Source organism: Sus scrofa, chromosome 13 (assembly GCF_054392235.1).
Source record: "Sus scrofa isolate SSC_HxYL_T2T_F1_AM1 chromosome 13, Sscrofa_HxYL_maternal_Yorkshire_Landrace_v2.0, whole genome shotgun sequence".
In the NCBI taxonomy this organism is placed as follows: domain Eukaryota; kingdom Metazoa; phylum Chordata; class Mammalia; order Artiodactyla; family Suidae; genus Sus; species Sus scrofa.
The window spans coordinates 82,236,236-82,252,492 of NC_139395.1; the positions used below are offsets into that span (position 1 = coordinate 82,236,236).

Consider the following 16,257-nt stretch of genomic DNA (forward strand, 5'->3'; position numbering starts at 1 on the left):
TCTTCATTCAGAGGGAGCCCGAGGCTGGAGGCCCCATTCTCAGAGTTCTCTTGTTTCTCATAGGATACCCCTCTCTTAGACCATACTCTCACATTCTCACGCAGGAGAATCCCAGGGGTAAAATGTCACAGAACCGAGAATCTGTGATGTTGAGAAAGAAAAGGGGGGTGAGGGTGGGGAGGAACTTGCCAGGATGTTGCATCACAGGTATAAATGTCAGCTTCAAGTCTCCTGTCAGACACCAACCTTTCCTCCTCCAGCTGCGTCCTAGGATCCCTGCCCAAGGTGCGGGTGGGGTGGGGGGCTTTCTGTCTACTGGGGTCTTAGAAGTTAACCAGTTCTGTCATTTATTCAGCAAATATTTGCTGAGCTTGAGGTACTGTGCCAGGCATTTGGGATGGAAAGTTGAATACGGTAAACACTACTGCCCTCACACTGGTTATAGAGCAGCAAGAGAAACAGGGCATGCATCCTTATTTTCTGCATTCTAAGTGCTTTTTTCCTCACTTTTTAGTCTTCTGAAGTCAGGAAATGTTTACGATTATTGTGTTGTTTAATGCGATGATTTTTCTTTTTTTCTGTACAGTTTGAAAGTGTGTTTTATAATCTATAATGCCTTTGAATCAAGAAAATAAAGATGCTCAACAAATAATCACAGTTACTGTAAGGAAGAATATAGGGTGTGATGAACCACATTTTAGGCAAGGAGTGGTTTTCTCCTTCGTAAACTCTAGGTGGCCAGTGCTGAAATGATAGTATACATAGGAACCACATGGGCAGGTCTTGGTGCAAATATTGGTACTTAGGAATGTCTGGGATGGAGTCTGGGGTGATCCAAGTTCAAAGAGCTTTCCAGGTAATTCTGATGCAGGTGGTCTAAGGTGGACCATGCTTTGAGATACTGCCACAGGCTCTCAGGTTGAGATTTGCAACCTGGCTGCACGTAAGATTAACCTGGCAGCTTTTAAGCAACTAATATTCAAGCCACAGCTCCGACTGATGAAATGAGACCCTCTGGAGGGACCCCTGCAGCAGGGTTTTTGAAAGCTTCCTGGTGATCCCCATGTGCCTTCAAATTTGAGAACCAGGGCTTGAGAGGGTTAAGGAGCTGAGCAGCACCCCTCAAACTGCACTGAGCGTGCAAGTCACCTGGGTCCTTATTAAAATGCCAATTGCGATTCGGCAGGGCTGGGGACTGGGCCCCAGAGAGTCTGTCTGCATTTCTGACAGGCTCCCCTGGGATGCTGGTGCAACTGGCACAGGGACCCTGCAGAGCCAATCCAGAGTTTTCAAGGGCATGAAAAAGAGCCCTGCGGGCAATTTTTCCTTTTGTCAAGAAGACCTCTTTCTCTGATGCTTCCCAAATTGAAGTCTGCAAACTGGACCAACTGCATCAGAACCAGTTGGGCGCTTTTTACACATACAGATGGCGGGGCTGGCCACTGGAGATTCGGAGCCACTGATCATCATGTCAGAAGTGCTATGCATGTGCAGGGCTCTTCCTGTTCAGCACCATCTTATTAATCCTCATTACAGCTCTACATTTTCCCCATGATTCAGATTAGAAAAACTGAAGCCTGGAGAAGTTGATGAGTTTGCCCTGGGCCACTCACTGGGGAAGGGCAGGACTCAGAATAATCTGGGAGTTCTGTTTTTAAAAGCTCCATAGATGCTGATATTTTATCTTCCTGTGGAAAAGGAAATTTCAGAGTTACCCTGTATTTCCTGAAAGCATGGTCATGCCTGTGAGTCTTTGGTGAATTAAGTATCAATCTGGCTCTTCGCATTTAAGACATGAAAGTGCATCTAGACCAAAAGCTGAGGAATAAGAAGATTTCACATAGCAGAGGAGGTTGCAAACATTTTTAAAGAATATTTTGGAAATAATGCAGTAATTATCTGATAAGACAATAGTAAAATCCATTTTTAGAGATTTATTGAGCACAGATGAAGACGACTTATTTGTCCTTCACTAGGAAAAAAAAAAGTTGTGGTGCATCAATATGATGGAATGCCATTGTGCCACTCCTGACAATGGTTGTAGAATGACATTTTGGTATGGAAGAGAGTTCACAACAGAATAAGAGATAGAAAACAATATTTCTATGGAGTTCCCACTGTGGCACAATAGGTTAATTATCTGGCTTATTCTGTGGAGGTGCTTTTTCCATCCCCTGCCTGGCACAGTGGGTTACAGATCCTGCGTTGCCACACCTGTGGCTTGGATTCGATTCCTGGCCAGGGAACTTCCATATGCTGAAAAAGAATATTAATAGTGGCTTTCTCTGGGCTTTATGTGCACGCTTCCTCTTTCCCTCCCTCCCTTTCCCTGGGGAAAGGCTCTTGCTTTGTATCTAACACTGTATTGAGCACTGCAGTGAATAAATGGAATTTTGGGGGCTGATCCCATCCTTATAGAACTCACTGGCCTAGATTAACCAAAGTCCTGCCATGTTTTTATTTCACCCACATCTATACCTGTAAAGGAACCTGTGGGTTAACTTAGTGGTTTTCCGCATGCCATCTTCCCTCCTTTTTCTCCACCCCCACCCCCACTCAGCCTCCCTTCCTCCTGTCCCCTCCCTGCTTCCCTCCCTTCCTTCCACCCACCCACTTATCATCCAAGCTGTGTTCACTCAGTATATGCTGTGCACCTGTGACCAGATCCTGGCGAGATGAAAGATACTCCCTGCTCTCTAGATGCTTACTGTCTTCTGTTTTTTAATGAACTTTATTTTGGAATCGTTTTAGATTTTCAGAAAAGTTAAAATACTGTACAGAGTGTTCCCATCTACCCTCACCTGTTTCAGTCATCACGTCCTGATATCATCACTTTACATTCCCACTGTGCATTTGTCAAAAGCGAGAAACCAATGTGAATACATAACTATTAACTAAACTCTAGACTCTATTCAGACTTCCCCAGTTTTTCTGTTAACATCCCCCTTCGTGCCAGGAGCCCATCCAGGAGGCTACCTCACATTCTCTTGTCATGTCTTCTTTGTCCCCTCTGGTCTGTACCAGTTCCTCAGACTTCCTTTGTTTCTAATGACCTTGACCTTGACAGTTTGGAAGAGTACTGGTTCAGTTATTTTGGCTGAATGCCTCTTAATATGGGTGATGTTTTCTCATGATTAGACAGGACTGTGGGTTTGGGCAAAGAAAACCACTCAGGTGAAGTGCCCTTGTTGTCACTTCATATCCGAGGTGCCTCATCCCTACGCGGCATCCCTGGTGGTGGTAAACTTGATCACTTTGCTCTTTAGGACTGCACCCACGGCATATGGAGGTTCCCAGGCTAGGGGTCGAATCGGAGCTACAGCTGCCGGCCTGTGCCACAGCCACGGCAATGCAGGCTCTGAGCTGTATCCGTGAGCTACACTGCAACTCATGGCAACACTGGATCCTTAACCCACTGAACGAGGCCAGGGATTGAACCCACGTCCTCATGGATACTGTTCGGGTTCATTACCACTGAGCCACTATGGAAACTCCTAAATTATCTTTTTATTAAGGAAAATTCCAAATATACTTGCAAAACTTGATCACTTTTTAGAGTAGTATTTGCCATGTTTCTCCATCTTAAATTTGCTATTTTTGCTTTGGGAATGACTCATGAAGTCGAGCCCCCTTTTGGTTTGAGGAAAGAAAACCACTCAGGGTGGAGAAGGAGTAAGCTCTACTTCTGTGGGGGTATCTACATGTGTTGTTTGGAAATCTTCTGTAAGTGAGACTTGTCCCTTCACTTTCTTAGGTTTACTTAACTCTCATTTATTTGTATCAGTATGGACTCATAGATATTTATTTCATCCTTTAGGTTGTAACCCAATACCGCGTTGTTTATTGTGTCGCTCACGTAGTTCCAGCCTTGGCCAGCAGAGCTCTTTCAGGTGTCTCCTGTGCCCCCTTGACACGCGCCCATCCTTCCTTCCTTTCTGGTGCACAAGGTGCTCCAGGCTCTTCTTATGTTTTCCCTGCTTCAACCCTAGAATTAGCCACATGTCCAAGGAGCCCTGCTTCCTTTGCCTGGAGAATGGCATTTAGAAGTGAAGGTCTCCTTGTGTGTTGAGAGGAAGGAGGCAGAGAAGGTGAGAGATGTGAAGTGTAGTGTATGTTATGTATACAAAAGCAGAGGGAACAGGGTGACTGCTTCCACCAAGGGTGCTCTGGGTTGAAGAAACGGTATTTGAAGTTCAGTAGAGTTTTCCAGTTGGAGACCATGGGTGGAGGGAAGAGTGGGAGGAAAGGTATTAAGGCATCTGGCTTTTTAATTTGATCTGACAATAGACGTCCAATACTAATGACCCTTTGATTTTCTCATTACCTGAAATAGCAGTTTTCACAGATGATGTCTCTTTAGGAGAGGATTTTCTCCGTGTAACCCTGACTGTTTACTTCCCTACTCCGCATTCAGTCTTTCTTTCTTCTAAATGTATCTAGTTCCTCCTCTCTGCCACACCCAACATAAACGTGGAAGGGGTGCAGAGAAGGATTTGACGGTCCCTGCCGTCAAGAAGTTCTAATGTCTGATGTGAAGTCCTTTTCTTTCTTATCCTCCCTCTAGCCCTTCACCAAATGTCTAATGGTTGGTGCTTTTGCAAAATAGCATCAACAGGAAAGGAAGGGTTAGCCGTGTTTTATTGTGAATCTGACATGATGCTTGTCTCACTCAGAAAGTCTTTTCTGTTCACAGGTAACTATTGGTGTCTATGATCCCTGTAACTTAGCCCAGTACCCTGGATGGCCTTTGAGGAATTTTTTGGTCCTAGCAGCCCACAGATGGTATTTATGTGTGTGTGTGTCTGTGTCTGTCTGTCTTTTTGTCTATACATTTTTTGACATTGTGTATAGTTATATCTATATTTCTGCTTTCCCAAATGGATTTTTTTCTTTGATAGTGTGGAAACCAGATAATTAATCAGTCATGATCTGATTTCTGGCAGTGGTGAGCCTCTAAGCAGGTCTGTTATGGAGCTTCAGGCTCTGACCATACTGCACTGAGATATTTTAGAGAAGGGCAGGGCCAACAGCTAGAGGTCCCGATCCAGAAATTTTCGGCACCTCCCTTCAGCTGTCTGAGTCGCTTTCCGATAGGATTTTCCTGTATATTTGAAAAGATGCTCAACATCATTAGTCATCCAGGAAGTAAAATATGATGAAATACTACTCATTAATAAAGATAATGCGATACCTAATGAGATCATGCTACTTTCTCACCAGATAATGAGATACCAGAATGAGTTTAAAAAGATGACAATACCAAGTGTTGTCACAAATGTGGCTGAATTTGGAACCCTCACACACTGCTAGAAAACTGTTTGGCAGAATCTACCAAAGTCAAAAATATTTGTGGCTCAGCAGTTTCCCTCTCTGGTATATGAAGCACAGACGCACATACTCAAATGCAAGCAAAACACATATGCAGGAATGTTTATAGTAGCATCCTTCTTAATAACCCAACATTGGGAATAACCCAGATGTCCTTCAACAATGGAAGGATAATAAATTGGGGTGTATTCATCACAGTGGAATGCAGCATTATAGTGAATCTGAATCAGCTACTGATACACATATCAACATGGATGAATTTTAAAAAAGTAATGATGAGTGAAAGAGGCTGGACCGACCTAAGAGAATACGTGCTACCTGTTTCTATGATGTAAAGGTCAAAACAGGTAAAACCCAAATAAGAGTAGTAGTTACTTTTGAAGAGGCTGGTTAATGACTGGGAGAAGACATGGGACAGGCTCCTTTAGGATTTATGTCACCTTTGTGTCTGCTTTACTTAAATAACAGTGTTCACTGAAGATAGCTAAATAATACAATAGCTTGTCCCCCAGAGGAAGAGTGTTACACTCACTCATCCTGGTAGGGTCTGTAGTGCTTCCTCACTACTGCTGGAGCTGCTGTTCCATAGATTGCAGGTTCAGATAGGAAGAACCCATGCTTGTCTTAGAGCTTCTTAATGTTTTAAGAGTTTCCCCGACCCCTGCATTTAAGATCTATCTGTCAGAATTATTTGTGTGCACTGTGAAATTGTTAGATAAAACTCACCTAAAAAAAAACTCCTAGCCCGTTCCACACTCAGCCTCCAAGCACTTGGACAAAGGAAGCCTGTGTTCAAAACCTCCCAGAGGTTAAGACTGTCCCCCAGGGGTGTCAGGGGGGCATAATAACAATGAATTGAATCCTCTCCAACTGGGTTTGCCGAAGCTCTCATGCGAGCTCTTTCTTTTCCTTCCTTGAAAAAAATAAAAAATAAAAATCTGGGCCTGACATCAGGAGTAGCAGTTTCCAGTCTGTTGAAGTCCTGTGCTTCCGGGATCGAACGCTGCAGGGGGTGAGAGACATCGCCCACAGCATCATCTTCGAAGTGAAGCTTCCAGAAGTGGCATTTAGCCCAGGTAATTTGCCGGTCTTGAGAATACATATAATTATCATTTATCAAAAGCCAAATCAGGTTTAACTTTTCTTTCATCCCTTCACAATGGCAACAGAAGTAGAGAAAAGTACAACTCCTACCTTTTTGCCAATGGGAACACTTCTGTGGAACAGAGGGCAGCTCAGCTATTCATAAAGGAACAAAGGCAAAGATTGTCCTCAGGAAATTTCCTCCAGGCAGTTTTTTCAGAGAATTTTTCTTTCCCTGATTTTTTTGTTTTTGCTTAACATGCAAATCTTTATTCCTTACCCTTCTTATAGGAAGAATAAAGTATTAATGCACCTACATATTTATTTGTTACACAAAATTGTATGTGATCCTATTCTCTGTGTAGGAAACCAGTCAGCAAAAGTGCCCTTTCTCCTTCCATGTTTAATATTCTCCATTTGATCTTGTGCGGTAGGTAGACGTCAGCTCTCATTCCCCTTTCATAATTTAAGAAATGTGGGCTCCCAGATACTTTATATGTATAGGTGTGTGAGTGTATAGATACATACACCTGCATTTATGTATATTTATGGACATGTCACAAAGACGTAATAACATATTCAAATTTGAGTAAAATAAAGATAATAATACCCACCTCATGGAGTGCCCCAGATGAGGAATCTGAGTCCTGTGTAAAAGACAGGTGTAGTGGTGTCATCTTATACTTGCTTATTAAATGCTAACTTACGTTAATTTCCTATTGTACCCAAAGCTCAGAACTCTTTCCAAATGATCCCTCAGATTTCTATGACATACATGTTTTCCAAATTACTTTTATATACTATCGTTGTTTAATTTGCTCCTTACAACATCTTTATTGTCCCAAGGCACATTGCTTTCTTTAATGCATGGGTCATGTGCCTTAAAGTATGTATTTATTTGTTTTAGGGGGATGGGAGTGGGGAGTTTAAAATCTCTCTCTCTTTTTTTTTTTTTTGCTTCTTAGGGCTGCACCTGTGGCATATGGAAGTTCTCAGGCTAGGGATCGAATCAGAGCTCTAACTGCCAGCCTATGCCAGAGCCACAACAACCCCAGTGCCAAGATACATCTGCCACCTACACCACAGATCATGGCAACGCCGGATCCTCAACCCACTGAATGAGGTCAGGGATCGAACTCGCGTCCTAATGGATACTAGTCAAGTTTGTTACCACTGAGCCACAACAGGAACTCCTAAAATCTCTTTCGAGATGTCATTTTCAGAGACCAGAGTCCAAAGGATTCAGGATTGGCTCTGAGGACACTTTATCAGTGATTCTCTGTCAGCACTGAAGAATGTCTTCAACAGACTTCTTAGAAAGATCTAGAGAACACCCTGCTTGGTCAGGCAAGAGGAAGCTGTTTACTTGGTAGTTTAGAGCCTTAGATGTTTGGCCTCTCTGCCTTGTTTAGGAATTTGCATTTGGTTTAGCACCCTCTTCTGGCACATTCTAAAATAGCTTCCAAGTTAGTGAAGTTAACTTAGGTGCCACACCTTTGTTTTATTAAGATAAACTAGAGGGCAGCTCCAGGGGAGTGAGGTGAGCATGAACTGACCAGTCATGGGTGCCTGGCCTGCACTGGGCAGGCCACCAGCCACCTCACACGTTGCTCACTTACTCCTGCCAACCACTGTTTGGGGAAGGCACTTTTCTTTACATTTTTAAGATAAAGTCACTGAATTACTCCCAGCTCCCAATGATACATACCACTGGTGCTGGGCAAACCTGGCAAGCCCAGGACACCTTGCATTTCCATGTGAAAAAGGAGTTTTAGTGCAGCAGTGCCGGCAGTACAGCTTTACACTTGATACTGAGTGTGGATTATTTAAGCAAGGCGAATGTTCCTGTTTTTTACATGTAAATTAATGTTTTCCTTCTGAGCCGTAAATTAAATGTTATAATAAATAAAACTTTATAGTTATTATATATTGAAATGTAAACTGAAGGTATTAGTATGGTAGTATCTTTCAGTATTTCTAAACATCCCATAGTGGCAATTACAATATTATAAGAAATTTGAATATCCTGTATCTTCCTTGGTGTAGCCAAGCTCCTCTCCTTTGCTCATCCCAGGATTCAGGCAGCTGGCTGAAGGAGGCTGCAAACGCTGTGGAGAGAGGGAGCTCTCCTCCTTTTAATTCCTGTCCTTAATGTGCTTCTCCTGTTTGTCCAACTATGGGAAAACAGGACCTAATTTTCCCCTAAATTTTTTCTCATTAATTTGGGGTATGTCCTATTGGATGTAGATTTTATGGAAGCAGATGTGATAGATTAAATATTATGGTCACATGTAGTATTTTTAAAAAGTTATGAATAAGTTTAAAGTACACCTAATTTTCTTAAAATATCAATGGCATCTTGAGTACAGAGATGTTTTAATTTGAAATGACATTTTATTTTTGTCTTATGATTTCTTATCTGTAACGGGAGAAAGCTTAGGCTAGAGTTATTAATTATAGTCTCCAAGACTGTGGTTCTGAAGTTCTTGTCAAAGTTCTGTGCTACGTGTTAGTGAACCTTTTTTTTTTTTTTTTTTAAATGGCTATACCCATGGCATATGGAAGTTCCCAGGCCAGGGACTGAATCTGAGCCTCAGCTGTGAACTATGCCACAGCTGTGGCAACACCAGATCATTCAATCTACTGCGCCAGGCCGGGGATCGAACCTGCACTTTCGCAGTGACACAAGCCATTGCAGTCAGGTTCTTAACCTACTGTATCACAGTGTGAACTCCTAGAGAACCCATTTTTAAATTTAATGTAAGAATAGTGAAGAAATCATGGAGTTCCCTTGTGGCCCAGTGGATTAAGGATCTGAGGTTGTCACTGCTATGGCTCTGGTCACTGATGTTGTTGTGCAAGTTCCTGGCCTGGGAACTTCCACATGCTGTGAGCCAAAAAAAAAAAAAAAAAAAAAAAGTAAGGAAGTCATACAAATTATAAGTAGTAACAGTTCTGAATTCTTTTTTGTTTTCTCCAGAAAAATAATTTTGGAGTTCTTATCCTCTTTAAGAACTCAAATCTATTATTTCAGTTTTAATTTTTCATGACACCAAAAAAGCACTACACCAGAGCACCTAGGTTAAAAAAGGAAGTGACCTTTGTTTTCCAGCTTCTTGGGGTGAAGGATGTCCCCAGCTAAGTAGCTTTTGAAGGTAATTGGCTCTCTGGTTTCTCATTGGTCATCCTATCCCAGAAATAAAAGGTTGTGTAAAGAAAATCAACACCTCTAGGTCCCATAATTATATCAAGCAGTATTATTTTAAGAAACAAAGGTTGAAAGCTAATATGTTCCCAAGAAAAGGAAAATAGAAGTGTTGATAGACATGTACAAGTATGAGTCTGTCCTCAGAAAAACAGTGTACAGTTAAGGACAAACATAAAATTCCTCCCAATAGTCCTGCTCCTCTTAACCTTAAGTCAAGGAGCTTCTGTTTTCTTCAGAGACTGTTACTTAAAGTAGGTATTGGAGATGATGCTGGAAAGGTTGTCGGCTGAGTAAATTCCCTGCTAAGGAGCTGAAGCTTTATTTGAATTTTGAGGATTCAGTGAGGAAGGGAGAGTGAATGAGGTCTCATGTTGTGGTGAGTGTAAGAGTGGTGACCCCCATTAGTAGGGTTTATAAGACTAGATTTTCACCAAGGAAGCCTGGTGCCCACTAAGGTAAGGAGGTAGCAGAAGTATTCTGCAAAGCACTTGAGGGTTTTTAGAGGATTTGGCAGTGGTGGAATAGAGCAGCATTTCCCTGAATGTGTCCCATGAGATTTCTTTTTAGGGCCGCACCTGCAGCATAAGTTCCCAGGCTAGGGGTTGAATCACAGCTGCAGCTGCTGGCCTGCACCACAGCCACAGCAACACTGGATCCTGAACCCACTGGGCAAGGCCAGGAATTGAATCCACATCCTTATGGACACTATGCCTGGTTCCTAACCCTCTGAGCCACAATGGGAATGCCTGTCCTATGAGATTTTAATTGGTGTCACTGGGTTAGGAAGACGCCAAGAGCCAGGTAAATCTGGAAAAAACTCAAAACCAAATCCAATACAGTGGCTCCTTTCCTGCGGATTCCTCAGAGCTTTATTTCCCTCACGTGCCATGTGACTCTCCAGGTTGGGTAGGGAGTTGGATAGAGGGCCTGGGAGCACAGAAGCATTTCCTTTCCTATTAGCCACAGAATCCTTCTCCTCTCGGAGCTTTGCCTAAGGCACATTTTGAGACCAGCTGGAATTGGAGTTACAGAGGCTCCCATGGCAGAGGTTAAAAAGAGGTTAGTGGAAAAGGTCCAAGTCAGGGAAGAGGAATGTCTGAGTGGATAAGGAAAGTCTGAGTGGTAAGGAAACTGAGAGGCTGGGGGCAGGGGAGTTGGGAAGGATGAGAAGTGGGAGGGGCTGAAACATAGAAATTAAATCCTGATGGGACTCGGCAGAGCCTGTGTGTAGCCATACTGGCTTGTCCGCCTCAGATGGAGAGCCCTTCACAGGGTTCCACCCTCTCCAGATATAGCATCTGTTTTTGAGCAACTTCTGGTAACTACACAAGGTGAGGTGGCTCAGGCCAGAGTCCTGGGCTATTTCTGAAGCCCCTCTGTGGGAAGACCTCGACTCTTATGGTCTCTCAAGATTCCTCATGGCCGGAGTTCCTGTCATGGCTCAGTGGTTAACAAATCTGACTGGGAACGATGAGGTTTGGGGTTCAATCCCTGGCCTTGCTTAGTGGGTTGAGGATCTGGCGTTACTGTGGGCTGTGGTATGGGTCGCATTGCTCTGGCAAAGGCCGGCGGCTACAGCTCCAATTAGACCCCTCGCCTGGGAACCTCCATATGCCTCGGGTGCAGCCCTAGAAAAGAAAAAAAAAAAAAAAAAAAAAAGATTCCTCATGGCCAAGGAGCATGGGGAGGAACCTGAGGCAGGTAGATGAAATTCAGGTCTGTGAACCTCCCTGAAAAAGAAGTGAGCTGCGTGTGGGCCATCCTGCTGCTTTGACTTACTTTTCATTCTTCCCTCCTTCACCAGACTTACTGTTTTGTTTCCCTTAAGATTGTCCCAAAGCAGTTGGATGGGAAAAGAACCAGAAAGGCGGCATGGGGCCCCGGATGGTGAACCTCAGCGAATGTATGGACCCTAAGAGGTATTGTTGGGAGGCTGTTCTCCCCAGTGGGGCTTTTTGTGACCAGCATGCACCCCAGGTCCCGGCAGGCCAAGGGCTCTGCCCATTCAGTTGGGTGCCATTCAAGTTGAGGATGATGAGTGGTGTTCCACCTTTGCTGCCTCTTAACCTAGTTTTGGTGGCGAGAATTAATATTCAGAATGGATATTCTGAGGGGCACACAGGTCTTCTGTTTTCTAGACTTGCTAAATTTTGTTCTCGCTTCAAGCTCAGACTCAGACTTGTGTCCCTAAACCACCTTTTAGCTCTTTACTCATTACCCTTTATTTTTGTCCCATTAGCCTACATTGAAGTTCATGATAAATATTTCACAGAAGCCAGTATTATATTGAAAGTATGATGTAAGAACCTCCCCTTTTATTGAGGGGACAGAAGTTTCTCTTTTTTGGTATTAGGGAAAACTAGCCTCTTAAGCAGCCTGGCCACAGTAACTCATGTAACTAGTCATCTTTCCTACTTCGCTCGGCTGCTGAGAGCTCAGGATCAGGTCTGTGTCCCACCCACTACCCTTGGAGAGGATTATGATGGTGTGCTTTCTGTGTGATAACCTTTCTCCTCCTTGCCGACCCTCACCTTTGCTATGTTTTTCCTTTGATTCTCTTTTCTTTAGATTCTCATTTCCTTAGTATTTGTTTCTTATTTTCTCATGCAGCTACTTTCCGTCTAGAAAGGCCAAGATTGGAGCATAAAAGAGTGATGGGCTAAGTAAATAAATAATTCTCTCATTTCTAGGTTAGCTGAGTCATCCGTGGACCTCAATCTCAAGTTGATGTGTTGGAGATTGGTCCCTACTTTGGACTTAGACAAGGTTGTGTCTGTCAAGTGTCTGCTGCTTGGAGCCGGCACCTTGGGTTGTAACGTAGCTAGGACGTTGATGGTAAGTTTGTGGGGGCTGGATGGCACCTCTGAAGCCATGGCTTCTCCTCTTATTTCACTGCATAGTCCACCTGCTGTACCTGTGGGTTTCTCATCCAAGGGTATGGATGGCCTTGTATTTTATGTAAGGGGTTGGAGCATCTGGATTTTGGTACCCCTGGGGCTTCTGGAACCAGTCCCCCAGGGACACCAAGGGATGATGGTCCCTGAGTGCCTCCCATCTCCCAGATTCCCCCTCTTCTTTCTCCCTCTCTCTTCTCTCCCTTTCTTTTTTCTTTTCTCGGTGTCTCTTTAAGTATAAAAGGAATATATGCTTTTATTATAAAGTAGAAAATGGAAGCCTCTCTCCTCCCCCATCGCAAGTCCTCCTTCCCAGAATTAAGCAGATGTTATAGTTAGTACAGAGCATCTTTCCCTGAAGTTTTCGTAGGCGTATGCAGATACAGAGCGAGACATTTGTCATCCTTGCTCTTATTTTCTTGTCTGTACTCACAAAAGTTTGATCGTAGCATACTATCTACAGCAGGTTTTTATTTTGAACTCAATAGAACAATAACTGTGCTTCTCTTTCTATGTATTTCCATATTATGTATATGTAGTATTTTATTGTATGACTTGTTCTCCACTTAATCTATTTTAGCATATTTTTCTTTTGTAGATGCTATTGACATGAACATTCTTATATCTTATTCTTATATGTCCATGGGATTATTTCTTTAGGAGAAAAGCCCTAGAAGTAGAATTAATATGTTAGAAACAATGTAAAACAGAGCTTAGCTTTTTTATTTGCATTTCTTTAAATAGGGTTAATCTTAAATTTTATTTCTTTTGCGAACTTTATTTCTTCTATTCATGTCCTTTGGGCTGTTCTTTTTATTAACTTGGAGTTCTTTTTTTAATGGCTATTAACCTTTTTCTTCTGTAATATGACACACATATTTTTCTCGATTTAAGTTATCTTTAGCCCTCTAAATTTTTAAAAATAATTTGTTATTAAATATGTCAGTCTTTACCTTTATGGTTTATAGAACTCTCTTTTTTTTTTTTTTTTTTTTGTCTTTTCAGGGCCACACCTGCAGCATATGGAGGTTCCTAGACTAGGGGTCTAATCAGAGCTGTTGCTGCCGGCCACAGCAACGCCAGATCCTTAACCCACTGAGTGAGGTCAGGGATTGAACCCTCGACCTCATGATTCATAGTTGGATTTGTTTCCTCTGCTCCAAGATAGGAACTCCAGAACTCTTGTTTTTTTGTTGAGGTCTTTATCAATGTGGAATTTATTTTTGTTTTATGATGAGAGGTAAAGATCTTAACTTTTTTTCCACAAAATGGATAGTCATTTGGTTGTTTTTTGTTGTGGCTGTGGCTATAGCATGTGGAAATTCCCAGGTCAGGGATCAAACTTTGCACCACAGCAGTGACCTGAGCCACTGCACTGACAACACTGGATCAAGTGCTCTGCTTGATCCACAAGATAACTTCCTCTGCACCACAGGAAAACTCCAGTAGTCATTTGTTTTAATGGCATCCACTCAGTAATACAAATTATCATTTTTCCATCTTTAGCAAATGTTAAATCCCCTTTTGTACCCAAGTCTCTCTCTCTCTCTTTTTTTTTGTCTTTTTTTTAGGGTTGTACCCACGGCATATGGAGATTCCCAGGCTAGGGGTTGAATCGGAGCTACAGCTGCCAGCCTACACCACAGCCACAGCAATGCGGGATCTGAGCTGCATCTGCAACCTACACCACAGCTCATGGCAATGCCGGTTCCTTAACCCACTGAGCGAGGCCAGGGATCAAACCCACGTCCTCATGGATGCTAGTCAGATTCGTTTCTGCTGAGCTATGACAAGAACTCCCCAAGTCTCTTTTTGTTTTTTTTTTTTTTTTTTTTTTTTTTTTTTGCTATTTCTTTGGGCCGCTCCCGCGGCATATGGAGGTTCCCAGGCTAGGGGTCTAATCGGAGCTGTAGCCACCGGCCTACGCCAGAGCCACAGCAACGCGGGATCCGAGCCACGTCTGCAACCTACACCACAGCTCACGGCAACGCCGGATCGTTAACCCACTGAGCAAGGGCAGAGACCGAACCCGCAACCTCATGGTTCCTAGTCGGATTCGTTAACCACTGCGCCACGACGGGAACTCCCCCAAGTCTCTTTTTGGATTCTCTCTCTTTCTTTTTTTTGGCCATGCCTGCAGCATGTGGAAGTTCCCAGGGCAGGGCTTGAACCTGTGCCACAGCAGTGACAATGCCAGGTGTTTAACGTGATGAGCCGCAGAGGAGCTCCTTGGTTCTCTTTTCGTTCCATCATTCCATTTGTTCAATCCTGTATTATTATTCACAGCTTTAATTCAAATTACAATTAGGTTATTGATAAGTTGAGAGGGATTGACTTCTTTGTAATATCAAGCCTTAATTCATCTAGAAGCGTTATTTATCTCTTAAATTATGTAGATCATCTTTGTCCTTCAGTAGCATTTTCTTTATGTAGGTCTCCACATGTCTCATTTAGCTTATTTTCACATGTTTAATTGTTTTTATTTTTTTTTCTTTTAAAGATAATGTTTCTCCCACTACATTTTCAAGTTGACTATTACTGGGATATATACTATAGTGAGTTTTGAATGCTCATCTTCTATCTGGCCATCTCTCTAAGCTCTCTTAGTTATAATGGCTTTTTATTTGATTCTTTGGAATTTTGCAAGTTGATAAGTGTTCCTCACCAACATTCACATCTCTTTTCCTTGTCTTATAGGATTAGCTAGGACTCTGTTGTAGTGTTGAGGAAAGGCAGTGAGAGTTGGAATCCTCATTTTTGTTACTGATTTTAATGAGAAACTTTTAATTTTTGTTCTTTAATTTTGATTTGTGCTGTTGGTTTCTGCTAAATTCTCTTTTATAAGTTGAGGAGGAGTTTTCTTTCTAGTTAACTATGAGATTATATCAGAAATGATCATTGAGTTTTATCAAATACATCTATCAAGATTATGAAAATATTCTAATGTTGAGCATTCCTGGAAAAACCTCTGTTTGTTTATGGTATATTCTACTTTTTTTTTTTTTTTTTTTGTCTTTTGTCTTTTTAGGGAGCACTTGCAGCATATGGAGGGTCCCAGGCTAGGGGTCAAATCGGAGCTATAACTGCCACCCTACACCACAGCCACAGCCACGTAGGATCTGAGCCACGCCTGCAACCTACACCACAGCTCATAGCAAGTGTGGATCCTTAACCCACTGAGAAAGATCAGGGATCAAACCCACGTCCTCAGATACTAGTTGGGTTCTTTACTGCTAAGCCATGACGACAACTGCTGTTCTTCTAATATACTGTGGAATTTAACTGGTAATATTTTATTGCTATTTTTTTGTATCTGTATCTGTAGTTCAAGTTGGTTTATAGTAATGCTTTTCTTTTTCTTTGTAGTGTTACTGTATGTCTTATAGCTGAGTTATGCTATGTTTATAAAATAAAATTTTCAGAGTTCCCATCATGGCGCAGTGGTTAACGAATCTGACTAGGAACCATGAAGTTGCAGGTTCGATCCCTGGCTTTGCTCAGTGGGTTGAGGATCCGGTGTTGCCGTGAGCTGTGGTGTAGGTTGCAGACGCAGCTCTGATCCCGTGTTGCTGTGGCTCTGGCTTAGGCCGGTAGCTATAGCTCCAATTTGACCCCTAGCCTGGGAATCTCCATATGCCGTGGGAAGCGGCCCTAGAAAAGGCAAAAAGACCAAAATAAATAAATAAATTAAATTAAATAAAATAAAATAAAATTTTCTGTCTCTTTATATACTCCAGGACACTT

General features: G+C 42.5%; 1 protein-coding gene across 47 annotated transcripts in view; it reads left to right on the plus strand.

Annotated features, from left to right (window-relative positions):
• The window catches only part of ATG7 (autophagy related 7), a 279,358-nt gene that overhangs the window by 46,687 nt on the left and 216,414 nt on the right, over window positions 1-16,257 (plus strand). For 33 of the 47 annotated variants that reach the window (XR_014822342.1, XR_014822339.1, XR_014822340.1 and 30 more), the window contains 4 exon segments: window positions 4,694-4,782; window positions 6,283-6,404; window positions 11,448-11,538; window positions 12,310-12,454. Coding sequence is in view for 39 of the 47 variants with exons in the window: in XM_084986716.1 (XP_084842842.1) it covers window positions 4,694-4,782; window positions 6,283-6,404; window positions 11,448-11,538; window positions 12,310-12,454 (447 nt within the window). In the remaining 8 variants the exon portion in view is untranslated. 47 annotated transcript variants of the gene reach the window in all.